The following is a 16,137-nucleotide window of genomic DNA, read 5'->3' as shown; positions in this document are numbered from 1 at the left end:
CGCTCTTCCTCTTTGACAAGCTGCTTCTCATCACCAAGAAGAGAGACGACACGTTTACGTACAAAGCTCACATCCTGGTAGGTCCGAACAGAGGTCCCGGGCGAGGACTGGGGCGCTGGTTCCATCCTCTTGCGAGCCTGCCTCCCCCTCTCTGCCCGCCCCTCCAGTGCGGCAACCTCATGCTGGTGGAAGTGATCCCAAAGGAGCCCCTCAGCTTCAGCGTCTTCCACTACCAGAACCCCAAGCTGCAGCACACCGTTCAGGTACCAGCACCCCCTCGCCTCCCCGCCCTTGTGCGTCATGCCTGGAGGCCTTTGCAGGACTTTCTGGCCACCCCACGTGTGTCCCATCCAGTCGGAGGGTCTTAGGAGTGTCTGTGTCTTGCGACTGGTGGGGTGGCATGACTGTCCACGTCTCCTCCTGGTAGGCGAAGTCGCAGCAAGACAAACGCCTGTGGGTTCTGCACCTGAAGAGGCTGATCCTGGAGAATCATGCGGCGAAGATTCCGGCTAAGGTAAGACCGTGAGGGCCGCAGACAGTAAAACTGAAAGGAATTCAAGTCCCAGAAAGACAGCCTGACGGCAGCAAATGTGCATCTTCAAAATTAAGACAGTTGAGAGATAGGCTACGTAAGGATCAACCGAACCGGGCATTGGTACTGGAAAGATTCATATGTTGGGAGGCTCGGTGGGAAGTTTTTGGTTTGTTGTTGTTGTTCCTTTTGTGGCTTGAAAGAAGAAAAATAAGGAAACGACTGTAAGGGAATTCCTAGAGAACTAGTAGAAAATAAAGGCAGTTATGAGAATTATTCAAAGGTGTGCTAAGCACCTGGGGTGGATAAAGCTGGCTTAGGCTCTGTGGGAAGCAAGACCTAGACTCAGCCGTGAAGGAATTTGCAGACCAGGGAGCTGGTCATATAAATGATATGATGAATTCATAGAGGTGTAAGCCAAGTACTGCGGAAGAATAAAGTGTTCGACCTTACAGTCGAGCGAGGAGAGGGAGGAAAATGCCTGTTTGCTCAGTCTTGAAGGATGAGGAATTCTTTTATTAAGTGGGGGAAGAGAAAAAGGGAAACCAAGCTGAGAGAACAGCGTAAACAGAAAACAAGGAGGTGTGAACAGGGGCCCTGTGTTCACAGCACACAGAGTGTGCCCGGACGGAAAGGTCGAGTCCTCAGGAGATGGAGTAGGACGTAAGACTAGAAAAGTGGAAAGCAGTCAGCCGGCCTTTGAAGGGCTTTGAACACAATCACTGAGGAGCCTGGGATTTCGTGGTGGGAAACTACTGAAGGCTTTGGAGGGGTTGGGGGGTGGTGGCATGGGCCGCCCTGTGCTCTGAGAGTCTAACTTTGGGACAGTGTGACGGTTCAGCTGGCGGAGTGTGAGTGGCGGCAGGGGAAGAATTAGCAGGCTTCCACAGTGGCCTAGAAGAGAGACGAGGGGCACTGCCAGGGAGCGTAAGAGAGGGGGGAGAGGCAGAGCCCGTCGTGGAAGCAGAGGGAACAGGATTTTGCCCACCAAGTGCGTGAGGAGAGGGAGAAATAAAAGTCAAGCATGAGTCAGGAGTTGGGCCAAGAGGATGGTGGTGTGAGTTCCAGGACGGGTTGCCCAGGGGAGGGACCGAGTGGATGGGCCTCAGAGGGAGCAGCAGGGACGCGTGTGCAGGGGCGGCTCAGCTGCAGGGAGAGAGACGCAGGTCTCTCCACACAGCCAGTCACCGAAGCCCCGAGATTTGATAGGAGGACCCACACAAACGTGTAAAGGAAAGACGGACCCCTGGGAATCCCAACATCTGAGTGACCAGCAAGGGTTGGGAGATTTGCTGAAGAACCAAAGGAAGAGCAGCCGAACGAGGCAGTAAGAAAACCGAAGGAGAAAAGTGTGGTAACAAAGGAAGGAATGTCACCGAGAACGAGTGGAGTAACCATCTCAAAGCCTGCAGAGATGAAGACAGATTCAAACAGAAAAGTACATATTAGATTTGGCAACTGAGAGATAAGGGCGAGAGGGCAGTGGGTGGACAAGAAAGGGAGAAGTAAGGAACAGACTGGGTGTAGCCTTCTTTTTAAAACAAGGTTCAGAAGAGACAAACGGTGGTAGTTTGAGGGGAGGTAAGATCAAAGCAAGACGCTTTGCCCTCCTGAAGAATATGGTGGACCTGTAGGCTAAGGGGACAGGGAAAGGGAACAGCAGACAGTAAAGATAAGAGGTGGACACCCCTTGGAATGTGACCCCCAGGGAGATGGCAGAATAAGATCATCCTTAACCCCCGAATTTCGGGGATGGGGGCATGTACTGTAAATATAGTCTAATAAAAACATTAGATCGTGAACTTGATGCTGGAAGCTCAAAACTTCTTATTTACTGAAAAAGTATGCAAGAACGGCTAATGCACGCCTCCGTATGTTTGCAATATGGCTTTTGAAAACATTTAAAGGACAGAAGTAATCCCATTGGTCTTAGGAACCAGAAAATTGGTGCGTCTCTAATGGTCTTAGGAACCAGAAAATCGGTGCGTCTCTAATGGTCTTAGGAACCAGAAAATCGGTGCGTCTCTATACAAAGGTAATAAATCTATTCACCTCTTCTACGCTAATTACACTATTTATATTCACTTTACCAGTAGGTATAGGGGCTAGTCTTGGAAAGGGTCAGAAACATCTTCCCTGAGCTGGGGGAGAAGAAAAAGGAGAAAGGAGAAACTTTGAGGTGGACTTGAGGGAACTTAAAGGGTTTGCCTTCACTGAAGTTGGTGGTAACGGCATCTACTGGGTGAGTGAAGCAAAGATGGGGCTGGATGTCCGAGGGAGAGTGGAGGGGTTCAGAACACGTGCTAAAGAACACAGGCTAGGGACTTCCCTGGTGGCGCAGTGGCTAAGAATCCACCTGCCATTGCAGGGGACACGGGTTCGATCCCTGGTCCAGGAAGATCCCACATGCCGCAGAGCAACTAAGCCCGTGCGCCACAACTACTGAGCCTGCGCTCTAGAGCCTGCGAGCCACAGCTACTGAGCCCACGAGCCACAACAACTGAAGCCCATGTGCCTAGAGCCCACACTCCACATAAAGAGAAGCCACTGCAATGAGAAGCCTGCACACCGCAACGAAGAGTAGCCCCCGCTCGCCACATCTAGAGAAAGCCCGCATGCAGCAACGAAGACCCAATTCAGCCACAAATAAATAGCTTAAAATAAATAAAAAACTAAAAATAAAATAAGCAAGAACACAGGCTAGCAAGTCAGTAGGGATGACTACAGTAATCTGTGAAAGGATTCTAGGCCCACTGAAGCTGGCCACCATGAATGTGTGTGTTGATCCAGCAACTTCAGCACTAGTGTTGAGGAGCCATGGGGCGCATGTGGGTTCCCCAAGGCTGAGGACTGGCAGAGCGGTGAGGGTGAAGGTTAAGTGGGCAAGGGAAGACAGTGCCACCCAGCATCCGACCTGCAGTGACTGAGCATGATTTCCAGGCTGAGTGGAGGGTGAAACCAGCCGGGAAAATAGGCACAGGTTGAAGGATAAGTCAGAGAGCTGGTTCAGCAAGAGTTAAGGTGGAGAGATGGAAAATACAGAGATGTGTAATTGAAGAGGGGACTTCTGGAGTCCTGCGGAAAGGGAGTGCACTTCTGGGTGATGTTGAGGCTCTGGGGGCGGCTATGATTGTGTGCTGCTGTTCTGGAGTGGAGGGAAGGGTGATCAGAAGTAAAGTGGCGAGGAACTAAGGTGAGGGTGGAGAATGGATATCCACGCGTGCGGGGAAATGGTCCGTGCCCAGGCGAGGAGGAATGAAGTGGAGCAGTAAATGCGATGATGCTCATGAGAGTAAAACTGGGTGGAAAACAAGGAGATCTGAGATTTCTGAGAAAGGAAAGTCTGGTTGCTCTTTGCATAGTTTTTGAAAAGTATTTGAAGCTTGTTCTCAGGGGCTATCAGCAGTGATTCGGTGCCCAGGAAATGAATGTGCATAGGTGTGTGCTTTGACTTAAGCACGAGTCTCATCTCATCAGGGCGTTCCGAGGTGTCAGGTAGCTCATGCAGAGAGGCAACTGCATTTGCTTCATGGTTAGTCACTTGTTTGCTGGCCTTGTGACTGGCAATGCCCTTCTGAGCAATGGCAGTGTGTCTTTGATATGCCCCACCTGTTGTATACCTGTCCCTGGGAAAATCAAAACTGCCAAAGGGCTTCTGAAAATCAGTTATTGGCCATTACAAAGTGAAACTAGCTTACAGACCTTCCTCTTTCTCCCACACTAAGGATGTGTATTCCAAGCAGTTTTCCCTTTATGTTTTATAATGGTTAATAGAGTCACAGTAGAATTGCGCTTTTTTGGTCCAAGTTCCTGACCCTTTTAGGTGTAAATAGATGTAAACATTCTATTTTTTTTAGCTACAGCTTCTTGAGCACACATACACTGTGCTGAGTACTTTATATTATTTCACGCTTAGCAAAACACTTTACGAGAAAGGTCTTATTCTCCCCATTCTAGAGAAATAAAAACAGAGGCTCAGAGACGGAAAGTAAACTGCCCAAGTTTATGCAACTAGTATATGACTGAGCCCGGATTCAAACCCATTTCTTCCTGGATCCAAAGTTGATCTTAACCACATTATTCCTAGGGAACATGAAAACACACTTATTTAATATACTTTATCCACCATGAGCTTACCATAATTTTCTATTTTATGTAAGCAGGATTATTACTAAGTTGAAGTTTTCTCTCTTCTCAAGACTGTTTCTTAAGTTATTTTCTTGAAGCTTTCAAACTATATTTACTCCTATCAAATAAAAGAATTACATAATGGGAACAAACATCAAAAAATGTACCACCGGGCTTCCCTGGTGGCGCGGTGGTTGAGAGTCTGCCTGCCGATGCAGGGGACACGACGGGTTCGTGCCCCGGTCCGGGAAGATCCCACATGCTGCGGAGCAGCTGGTTTTCTCTTCTCCTTCTGGAATCCTTATTACGCATAGATTGGCACACTTTATATTATCCCGTAAGTCTCTTAGATTGTTTTTTTTTGTTTTCTTTCATTCGGCTTTCTGTCTGCTGTCCTGGCTGGGTGATTTCCATTATTCTCTCTTCCAGATCACTTATTTGCTCTTCTGCATTATTCATTCTTCTGTTCACTGCCTTGAGCTCAGCTTTCATCTCAGCAAATGGTTTCTAAGTTTTCTTGGCTCCTCCTTCTAGTTTCTAGTTCCTTTTTACAGTAATCTGCATTTCTGTCAATAGCCTTAATTCCTTCAGTATTTTCATTATCTCCGTTTTGAACGTGGTGTGTGGGCCTCTCACTGTCGTGGCCTTTCCCGTTGCCGGATGCGCAAGCTCAGCGCCCATGGCTCATGGGCCCAGCCGCTCCGCGGCATGTGGGATCCTCCCGGACCGGGGCACGAACCCGTATCCCCTGCATCAGCAGGCGGACTCTCAACCACTGCGCCACCAGGGAGGCCCTAGACTTTTTTTGAAATTAAATGTCAAGACCAGGAAAAAAAATACTGAGTTCTTGAAGACAAGTTTATGGATACCAAGAAACTTTCTGGAAATTAGCCATATGGCCCATCTATATACGTGGTATATAAACTAAACTTCATCCAGATTAGTTGCGAATAAGGTTCAGGTAGAGACTGTTGCATTTTATATATTCGCATGGTTCTGCCAACGCACTTCACGGAAACTGAGCTAACGTTTGTGTCTGAAATTAACTTCAACTAGTAACCTCAAACTCTGAATGTATGATAGAAATATCAGTGTCATAAAAATCTAAGCATTTGTTTTCTCAAAACTAAGGTGACTGCATTGTTTCGTGTTTTTTTTTTTGGTTGCCCCTTAGCCCAGACATTTTTACTGTGATATCATCACATACTGTGACAAAGTATTAGTAAAATTATTTTTAAAGTTATTTTTAGCATAATGTTTGTAGGTTCCATTACACTACCTTGAAAAATGAAAATGACATGAAGGAGGCGAGAAAACCTACCTAATTTTTTTCTTCTTTGAATCCTCAGCAAGATGATTCATGTTAAGGCCATTAACTTTTCTTTTCACTGTTCCCTATACATTGATAACATATGGCAATAGTGACACAAAAAGAAGCCTCAAAGCAATACAGTTCAGAAGCTCGGGGGGTTGAGTCGGGGAGAAGTTTGTATGCAGAGAAAGCAAGAGTCAGGGTCATCAGGGCCAGTCCCCTGCGGGAGTAAATGGTAACTAACTTGGGTTGAGTGCCTGTCATTTGGTCCTGGTAGCGACTTTGAAAGGTCGCTCCTATCTTACTATCTTAAGGTCGAAGAAACACATGCAGGAATGTGAGAGCACCTGCCTAGTTAAGTGCTAGAGCCAGAATCACAAACCATGTCCTCCAGGGGCCTTCTCCCACACCGCAGCTCTTTCTCCCCCTCTGGGAGATTCTAGGGCACACACAAGTGATGCTACCAGGGGTGCTGGGAGAGTCAGCTGATGATAATCGCGTAATATTTGGAAGGACAGAGGAACTGTCCAGCAACTAGTTTGCATTCAGCTCAGAAGACTTATAAGGCCCCAAGGATATGGGGAGGGCTGCTGGTGTAGATCCTAGGCCCTGTCCCTTGAGCCTTTGGTTCCATAGATCAGGGCTGGATTCAGTAGACTAGGGTTGGGTAGCAGGAATCTAGATTTTGATACGCTGCTCAGCCAGGTTTTGGAACCTTCAGTGAAAGTTTCTCTCTCTCCCTCTTATTTTCCCTTCCTCCTCCTACACCTCCCTGCCTGTGTCTCCTTCCCCTTCCCTCCCCCTCCTTCCCTTCCTTCTTTCTCTCCAGGTGAGGGCTGTAAGCTTAGCTCTGGGGCACCAGTGGTGCAGCATCTACCACCCACACGCTCATCTGTTGGAATCCCTTGAACTATGTGTTAATGCCTAAAAGAAATGAGTTTTGTTTTTTTTTTAAGCTTTTCCAAAACCGCTCATTCAGGTGGGATAAGACCTGTATTAGGATTGGTAGTTTAAAGAAGAAACAAAAAAAGGTCATTGCAATTATAGCTACACCTTCTTTCTTTCAGGCCAAGCAAGCAATACTTGAAATGGATGCCATTCGTAAGTTTTGTTTTCTACAAAATTTGAAATCTCATTGTCTCCTTGTATCTCTCAAGTTTCTACAAGTTTATGGCAAATGTCAATTGTGAGAAAGTAGCAGCTCTCTATTCACTGTTTTAACAAACAGAGCCAGCAGACAGTATACCCTCTTTCTAACCCATTGGCTTGTTTCTACAGTAATTTCTCGGTTCATCTGTGAGCTCCCCGAGGGCTTGCCACTGGTCTCTGCATCAACTCACGATGTAAGATATGGTTCCAGGGTCACCCTTGCCCCACCTCTGCCACCACCAAAAATGAAGGTCCCACAGTGGATTTCCCACCTCGCTCCATTAGTGGAAAATCTATGTTGATTATCTGCAATAATCACTCTAACTAGATAGGTATTGGTTTTCCAAATGCCGGTCACATTTTAAAATTACAACTGCCCCACATATGTTACTGTGTCTCTGGACTTCTCATAGCAGTCAGAGAATAAATATAAGTGAGCTCTTATAAAATAAGGCCTGTTCGAAGCACTTATCACATCCTTGTTATCTCCCAGATTAAATAGAATTTAAACAGAAGCAATAGCTTTAAAGACTTAGAGCCAGGTCTGACAGAAACTTTTACCTGAAACTTTCTAAATAACTTACTTTTGAGGAATCTTTCCCCAAGAGCAAACGCTGATGCACTTACCCCACCCTACCCCAGCCCACCCCCCAGCCTGCTGGTTGTTAATTCTCCGGGGGGGAAAAAATAAAGAAACATTACGGAAGTAGGAAAATGAGCACTGCCACTGTCACTGAGATTCCCCACTGCATGTCCATGAGATGCCGAGAAATGATGCAAGGTGATCCCCACCAGAGAGCTGGGCTGGGGCTCCTTGCTCTGTATTCTCTGACTCCACTTATTTTATTCAGTGGAAATCTCTCTAAGATTCTTTTTACTGCGGTATAGTTGATTTACAGTATTATATAAGTTATACGTGTACAACAATTTTTAAAGATTATATTCTAGTTGCAGTTATTATGAAATATTAGCCATATTTCCTCCGCTGCACAATATACCCCTTACTTCTTCTATAAAAAAAAATATATATATATGTATATAATATATCTGGGCGCTCTGAAGAGAAGGCAAGGTCATGGATGGGCAGGTGAAAAGGAGAAAAGATGGAGGAAGATGGGGATCCAGAGAGGTCAGCTGTTCAATGTGAGTAGCTACATTCAACATTGTTTATTTATTCCCAGGCTCTGAGCTAGCTCTTGGACACCATTAAGATTCTGTGAGCACACAGAATGATGTGAAGCCTCTAATCGGTGCCATGTGCCTCTCTGCCAGGCCAGGCCTGGGCCAGAGCAGCTCACCCTAGGAAAATAACCTTACTTGCCCTACTCTGACTTTGGTCTCAGCTGGCTGTGAACAGTGTAGGCCAGTCCATTGGACCAAATGGCCTCTGACACTGGAGAAGTGTATGTGGTCTTTAAGAGTCCTCAGAACTTTCTTGCACTTCAGATGCCCTTGAAGAGCCTTAACCCCAATTTGAAGAACGCCAGTCTACGGCTATGTCCTAAAATTGTTTACCCTCAGGCTTTAGGGTGCAGATGATCTTTGAATATGCTGCAGTACTTGAGGATTAGACCAGATTTTCTTAATCCAAAACCTGTGTACCCCTTAGATGAAATAAAATGAAAACCCCTTGTCTGGGAAGAGAACCTAAACCATTCATCACATGTTCAAAGGAGCCATGTCTAGAAAAATATGGAGAGTCGCTGCCCGGGAGGACGGCTTCCACGGGGGCAGGAAGGGCTCGCCTCCCTCCACCGCCACGCCGGGCACAAATGCCTCACAAAATTGCTACCTAGAGGGAATTCTCCATTTGGTTTTACCTTGACAGGGCCTCTGTTGTGGCCCATAGCCGCAGTGTGTCAGGGGCCTTGGTAGCAGGTTCAGCTGCAGGGATTTTTGTGTTCATGGAATTGACTGACCACTGTGGCTCTTAGAGCTGCAGATGAGTCTGAGTGGGTGTAGGAAGTTATCACACCCTACACATTTGAACTAACTTTCTAGTAAGGGTAGAGCCAATGATTATAGCTCTTTCTGCCAGAGAGTGAAAAAAAGAGAGTACAGAGAAAGCGTGCCTGGGTGTGCCTGGTGGGTGCTGGGCGGGGTTGGAGGAGGGGTTGTGGGCTAGCTTGCTAACACACTCCAGCAGTCAGTAAACAGAAAGTCTTGAGATGCATATTCAACACCAGTTATGGAAGGAGGGATTCTACCATGCCTGAGGAAAAAGAATAAATCCATAGGTATCCAAAACAAGTCCTACCCATTTTCTGAGACGTTACGGAACACTTCATTCTTATAGATGCATGTGGTTCTTACGTTACAGATTACCCAGGCTTCTGTTACAGTCCTGAGGGAGAGACAAAAGCCTTTTGTGGCTCTAAAGATGGTTCTGCTTCACATCGGCTAAGAAGAAAATCTGGTAAATAGGATGCGGTAATCAAGATAATTATGGGGCGTTAGTCGTGAAAGTCCCTTTCAGTCTGACAAAAAGGTATATTCTTTCCGGTTTTTGAGCACACCGCCAGTTTGAATACCTTTGAGAATGCCTCCAGGTGGGGCTCTCAAGCTTTGGTTCCAAAACTCTTTCTACTTAACTCTCTATTTTCCAGTGAATATAAAAAAGCATGTCAATCAACTAAGTTCACTTTGTATAGCATGTTATTACCATTGGCCTGCAGGTACTTAAATTCTCTTTACTATCGCTAGTGAAAAATTGTATCCTGTAAATGACACATCCCAAAGAGTATTCAAACCTAAAATTTTAACACACATTTGCTAAACCAGACTTCATGTAGTATTCCCTTAGCCCTCAGATTTTTTTTTTTTCCATGAAAATCAGCATTTATTGAGTATCTACCTAATTTCCTGCACTGTACTAGGAACTGGGAATGTACGAATAATACACAGGATCCCTGCTTGCAAGGAGTTTGTAGTCTAGTGGGAGTGTCAAAAAAAGGTTGAATAAATACCAGTTCATACAGTGGAGCTGTAGCTGTACTAGAGGTTGAATGGAAGAAAGAGCGGGGAGACACAGGAGAGAGGTGAACCCTCTAGGAAGGAGAGAGAAGGCCGTGCAGAGCAGAGGACCAGTACCCCAGATGGAATCTGGGAGCTGAGGAGCCTGATGGGGTGGGAATAGCACATGCAGAGGCCCTGAGACTTGAGCCAGCGTACCTTAGATCAGACAGCTATTGCCAGTTGTTTGGCCTGGCTGCAAGGTGGGCCGGAGGTGGAGGTGGGCAAGGTCAATCGGAAAGAGATGTGGCTGGAGGTACAGATTGGGCCCTGATCATGGAAGGCCGAGTAGGCCACGCAGAGGGTTTGAACTTTATCCTGCAAGCTATGGAAGGATTTTAAGCAATGAAATGTTTGCCTTTTAAAATGAGAGTTCTGGCTCGATGTGGAAAATGAAGTAGGCGGGGAGCATAGGTAGGAGGCTGTTCCTCTAGCTTGGGCGAGAGATGGTAAGGGTTTGGAATAAGACAGTGGTGACTGGGGTGGAGCATTCCTGGGATCCCACAGGACCATGATGGATGAAAACAGGAGAAACTTAAAATGGCGTCCTGGTCGCTAACTAGGGAGGGTAATGTGAGTGACAACTAAGGTAAGAATCCAAATGGAAGAGCAGGTGGGGGAGACTGGTGAGCTGTGATTGGGACATGTTGAGTTTGCTGGGTCTATGGGCATGTTGGGGACACGTCAGATGGACAGTTGGCATCTGAGACCTGGAGCTTGGGGTAGGGCTCTGGCAGGAGAATATAAAATTGAACATTATCCGCTTATAGGTGGTAGTTAAAGCTCAGAACATTGCTCTACTAGTTGGTAGGGTTGGTTTTCTGTTAGGTGACTCCAGATTGCACAGCTTAATATTTATCCTACAGTTTTGACAGAGTGAATGTCTTGCTGCTAAGTATCTCTAAGCAATCAGGATTTAGGTGAATTTGATAGAAAATTTCTAGAGCTCAATTCATTTGCCCATAAGCTAATAATTCACTTATAAAGAAAAACACTTGATTTGGTTTTGCAAATGATGCTGGCCTTATTTTTTCGCTCAGAACCTTCCTCAAGATCGCATAAAGTTGTGAAGACCAGCGGTAAGTCCTAAAATAACTTTCTTTTTTCATTCTTGTTGATATCCACTAAGTCAAACCATACACAAAAAAAATAAACACCAGATGAATTACAGATTGGCAGATTTGATTAACCCCGTTATAAAATGTAAAGCTGAATGACATAAAATGTTTGCAGCATAGATAATGGGCATAGAAAGATGAATATCTGTGAATGTTGATGTTAAGAAATCCCATATATCAAAAAGAAAGGACAGGGCTTCCCTGGTGGCACAGTGCTTAAGAATCTGCCTGCCAACGCAGGGGACATGGGTTCGAGCCCTGGTGCGGGAAGATCCCACATGCCACGGAGCAACTAAGCCTGTGCACCACAACTACTGAGCCTGCGCTCTAGAGCCCACAAGCCACAACTACTGAGCCCGTGTGCTGCAACTACTGAAGCCTGCGCGCCTAGAGCCCGTGCTCCGCAACAAGAGAAGCCATCGCAATGAGAAGCCCTCGCACCACAACGAAGAGTAGCCCTGCTCCCTGCAACTAGAGAAAGCCCGTGCACAGCAACAAAGACCCAACGCAGCCAAAAAATTAATTAATTAATTAAATCTATTAAAAAAAAGAAAGGACAAAGGACTCTTTTTAATAAATTTATTTATTATATTTTATTTATTTATTGTTTCTGGCTGCGTTGGGTTTTTGTTGCTGCGCGCGGGTTTTTCTCTGGTGCGGCGAGTGGGGGCTACTCTTTGTTGCGGTGCGCATGCTTCTCATTGCAGTGGCTTCTCTTGTTGCAGAGCCTGGGCTCTAGGCGTGTGGGCTTCAGTGGTTGTGGCATGTGGGCTCAGTAGATGTGGACTCTTTTTTGAAAGGCAGAGAATATAATCGGGCAGTTTCACAGAAGAAACACAAACTGCCAATAAAATTTACAAATGGTCACCTATATTAGTGATCAGAAAAATCATACATTTAAATGAGATAAATGGAGAGGAGAAAGCTGTGGGCTTGGCCAAAAGAAAAGAAAAACAGGTACTCTGAAACTGTTGGTGTATAAATTTCTGCAACCTTTTTGGAGCAAAATTTGTTAATGCCCATTTAAATTTAAAATGTGTATTTGCTCTTGAACCAACAATTTCAAATTTTTCACCTATAGAAATTTCACAATGTACACTTCCTGTATAGAAGTGCTCACCCAAGTGAGCACAGATCTATGAGTATCTGTGTTCTTTGCAGAGTTTATAACAAGACACCACATAAAATGCCCATCTAGTGGGAAATAGTTTTAAAAGTTGGAATACTGGAATACTACATGGAATATTCTGCAGCTATCAAGAAGAATCAAGTACATATCTGTCTACTGATCAGAGCGTCTACATATATTTAGCAGGAAGTTCAATTTTGCATATTGCACCTTTAAGAACAAAAAAACTGTGCATTGTGGGATTGGGGCAGTGGGCGTGGGACCTGGGAAGATGAACATCAAACTTGTAAGTGTGGCTACCTCTACAGGGTGGAATTTGTGGAGAGGGTTTGATCACTTTTTACTTTAAATGCTTCTGTAATTAAACAGTGTTGAAAGATGAGACACACATGATCAGAGTATCATAAGGGTATCTATGAGGATGTGGCTAGTAAATCTCTCCCCACAATTCCTCTTGCACCCTCCTTAGCACAGTGCCAAGGTGACCCTGTTGATAAATGCTATATCTTCAGTTAAAGCCAATAGAATATTTAAAAATTAACAGAAGCATAATCTTATGTTTAAGTGAGTTTCATGGCTTAGGGCATGTGGATTTTTTTTTCAGGTAATATATATTTGGGTGGGGGGAAGCTTTTGAAACGTATTAATATGAATTGGCCCATTGCTCTCAGGGATTTAAGGAAGATACTTATCACTCAGATACATGTATGGTTGTTTTACATGTAGTACAAGATCTATACTTGGATAACTGAGAGGCATTTTCTAAAAATTAGGTCTCAAGAGCCCAGAGATGCTTGGGCTTCAATTATTAACAATAAGTTTAAAAGCCCTATAAAATATGAGTGCTTACCTATGTATGAGAGAGACATTTTTAATCTTCAAACTTAAAAAATAAAAAACTTTTATTTTTCAGAAACAGCACAAGACATCCAAAAGGTAAGTACTATTGACATTTCTTATTTTGAAATGTTTACTTTAGGTGCCCTTTATACCTACCCTTTCCTTATATGTCTCATCTCCAGCTAATCTTCCAAGTATAAACAATTATTTTACATGTTGAAATAGATTTAAGTTAGGGCTCATCCTTATCAACTCTCCTTCCACCTCACCATCCCAGCTTCATCTCTCAGAACCAAGGCAATGATTTCTTCATCCTTCTGCCCCACCTCTCTATTCAGAAGCTATTACCTTAAGATGTAACACCCGGGCTTCCCTGGTGGCGCAGTGGTTAAGAATCCGCCTGCCAATGCAGGGAACACGGGTTCGAGCCCTGGTCTGGGAAGATCCCGCGTGCCATGGAGCAACTAATCCCATGTGCCACAACTAATGAGCCTGCACTCTAGAGCCCACGAACCACAACTACTGAGCCTGCGTGCTGCAACTACCGAAGCCTGCGCGCCTAGAGCCCGTGCTCCGCAACAAGAGAAGCCATCGCAATGAGAAGCCCACGCACCGCAACGAAGAGTAGCCCCCGCCCACTGAAACTAGAGAAAGCCTGTGTGCAGCAACGAAGACCCAGCACAGCCAAAAATAAAATAAGAATAATAAATAAAATTTTTTTAAAAAGATGTAACACCCACACAGGGCTAGTGTGGTGCACCCCACATTGCCCTGTGCCTCTGTGCATATAAGACTGAGGCTCTTGCATCCTGAGTATTTGCTCCCTTTTCAAAGCATCAGACTTCAATCACAAAGATCCCCGTCTAAGAATATGGTCCTGCTGCTGGTATAAGAGGTGTGATCATATGTGGTATAATGAAACTTCACTATATCAAGCTTTGATTTTTCTCCCTCCAATAAAAGGTTAGGAGAGGCAGAATAAAAATGGTATGTTGTATTAGAAGATGTATATTCAAATTTATTACCTATGAACCATGCATATTGTATCCTGACCTGGGTAAACCACATCCAGTATGCCTACTGATCAACTGGCTTACTTAACAGTGCTTAGGGGACTGAGCGCAGCTTCTCGCTTCATGCTCTGTATCTGTAGCAACGTGGCTGTGAAAATCTCCCCCGCGATTCTACGTGCTCCACTCCTTGGCACAGGGCCAAAGTGACCCTGTTAATAAATAATGTATCTTTCAGTTTAGACGCCTAAATGTCTAAAAATCAACATGGTCTCATCTCTAAGCTATTTGCTTAAAATTACAGCATGTGGATTTTTTTCAGGTAGTACATATTTCTGTTTGGAAGCTTTTGAAATTTATTAACATGAATTGGTTCATTGTCCTGAAGTATGGCATGAGATTTTGATTTTTTTAATGTACTTTGTTTTCATAAACAAACACTGGGACAGTGCCCTTGTAAGGCAGCCAAGCTATGATCACGGAGCAAGCCTGGCTTAGTACCAGCTATAGTGGAATCGCTCTATTAGTCCTAGAGATACAATCTCAAGAGCTTCTTGGAAACTTTCTACAATAGTGATCGAGTCAAGTCTCCATATGGGGACTAACTAAACCTTATACAATCTGAAGATAAGGGCTTCCCTGGTGGCGCAGTGGTTGAGAGTCTGCCTGCCAATTCAGGGGACGCAGGTTCGTGCCCCGGTCCGGGAAGATCCCACATGCCGAAAATTAGGCTAATAAAATCTGAAGACAAGAAAGAAAGAAAACACCAATGTACTTTTTTCTTAGTGGTAAAATTCCGTCTCCTAACAAAAATGAATGTATACTAAATGCAGGGAGAGATTAAAGAGATAAAGAGATTAACGTTTCTCCTAGAGTATACCTTCTAAAGCCGTGTTTGTGTGTGTGTGCATGTGTGTATAGAGCGAGAGATGGAGGGAAGGAGAGAGGGAGAGAGATTTAGCTCATATATAAACTGAGGATTAAGACATGGGTTCAAATCCATTTCTGCCATTTATAAGCTGTATGACTGTAAGCAAGTTGTTAAACCTTACCAAGACTTAGTTTCCTAATTTATGGAATTGTTATAAAGATTAAATGTGATATGTTTTTCAATGTGCTTAGTACAGTATTTGGCACAAAACAAGTGCCCCATAAATTAGCTCTTATTATGTTATTATTAAGTAACTGTAATGCTGAGAATGTGGAAAACTGTTCATCACGAGGGATCTACACTACATACTTGTGTGCTGTGTCCAATCCATATACTGATTATTTCTAAATCTAAGAGCTTCCTCAGTTCTCCTGATGATTTATTTGATATAAAATTTCACCTTCCAAATTATTGCTAACTTCACTTCAAGTGTAGTTACCTTTTGGGAATTCCCTGGCAGTCCAGTGGTTAGGACTCTGCACTTCCACTGCCGGGGACACGGGTTTGATCCCTGGTTGGGGAAATAAGATCCCGCAAGCCACGCAGCGTGGCCGAACAAACAAACAAAAAAAGTGTAGTTACCTTAAAAATATACTTTGATATTAGCAATTCAGGGTTTCTAATTTTCTAAAATGTCTGGGAATTTTTCTGGAATGAGAGATTTTAAGAAGGTATTACTTCTGGCTGTTCACAGAATTGTTTTGTTACACTTCCACAGTGTTTGATCATGATTTAACTAGCTAATACTAACTTGTTTTATTTTATAAAATGTAGTTACTGCATACCTATATTTTATAAACATTTTACCAGTGCAGTGTGAGTAAGAGGAAAAGGGAGAGATATTAAAGGGTAAAGGAAAAAAACAGAAGAGCCAAAATATAATATATATATTTGTACGTGTGCACATATATCTATATGTGTGTGTATTCATTTATTCCTAGTCTTCAAATAGTCCACTTTTTTTTTTTTTTTTTTT

General features: G+C 44.2%; 1 protein-coding gene across 1 annotated transcript in view; it reads left to right on the top strand.

Annotated features, from left to right (window-relative positions):
• Positions 1 to 16,137, top strand: part of PLEKHG1 (pleckstrin homology and RhoGEF domain containing G1) — a 91,460-nt gene that overhangs the window by 65,466 nt on the left and 9,857 nt on the right. The window contains exons 7-13 of the mRNA XM_007458748.1: positions 1 to 77; positions 168 to 263; positions 428 to 514; positions 7,040 to 7,073; positions 9,442 to 9,537; positions 11,174 to 11,212; positions 13,294 to 13,316. The exon at positions 1 to 77 is cut by the window's left edge and continues 145 nt beyond it. Coding sequence (XP_007458810.1) covers positions 1 to 77; positions 168 to 263; positions 428 to 514; positions 7,040 to 7,073; positions 9,442 to 9,537; positions 11,174 to 11,212; positions 13,294 to 13,316 — 452 coding nt within the window. The remainder of the gene's footprint in view (positions 78 to 167; positions 264 to 427; positions 515 to 7,039; positions 7,074 to 9,441; positions 9,538 to 11,173; positions 11,213 to 13,293; positions 13,317 to 16,137) is intronic.

This window comes from Lipotes vexillifer, unplaced genomic scaffold (assembly GCF_000442215.2).
Source record: "Lipotes vexillifer unplaced genomic scaffold, Lipotes_vexillifer_v1.1 scaffold639, whole genome shotgun sequence".
Taxonomy (NCBI): domain Eukaryota; kingdom Metazoa; phylum Chordata; class Mammalia; order Artiodactyla; family Lipotidae; genus Lipotes; species Lipotes vexillifer.
Note: the sequence above shows the minus strand (reverse complement) of the source record. Positions and strands in the feature narration are given on the sequence as shown.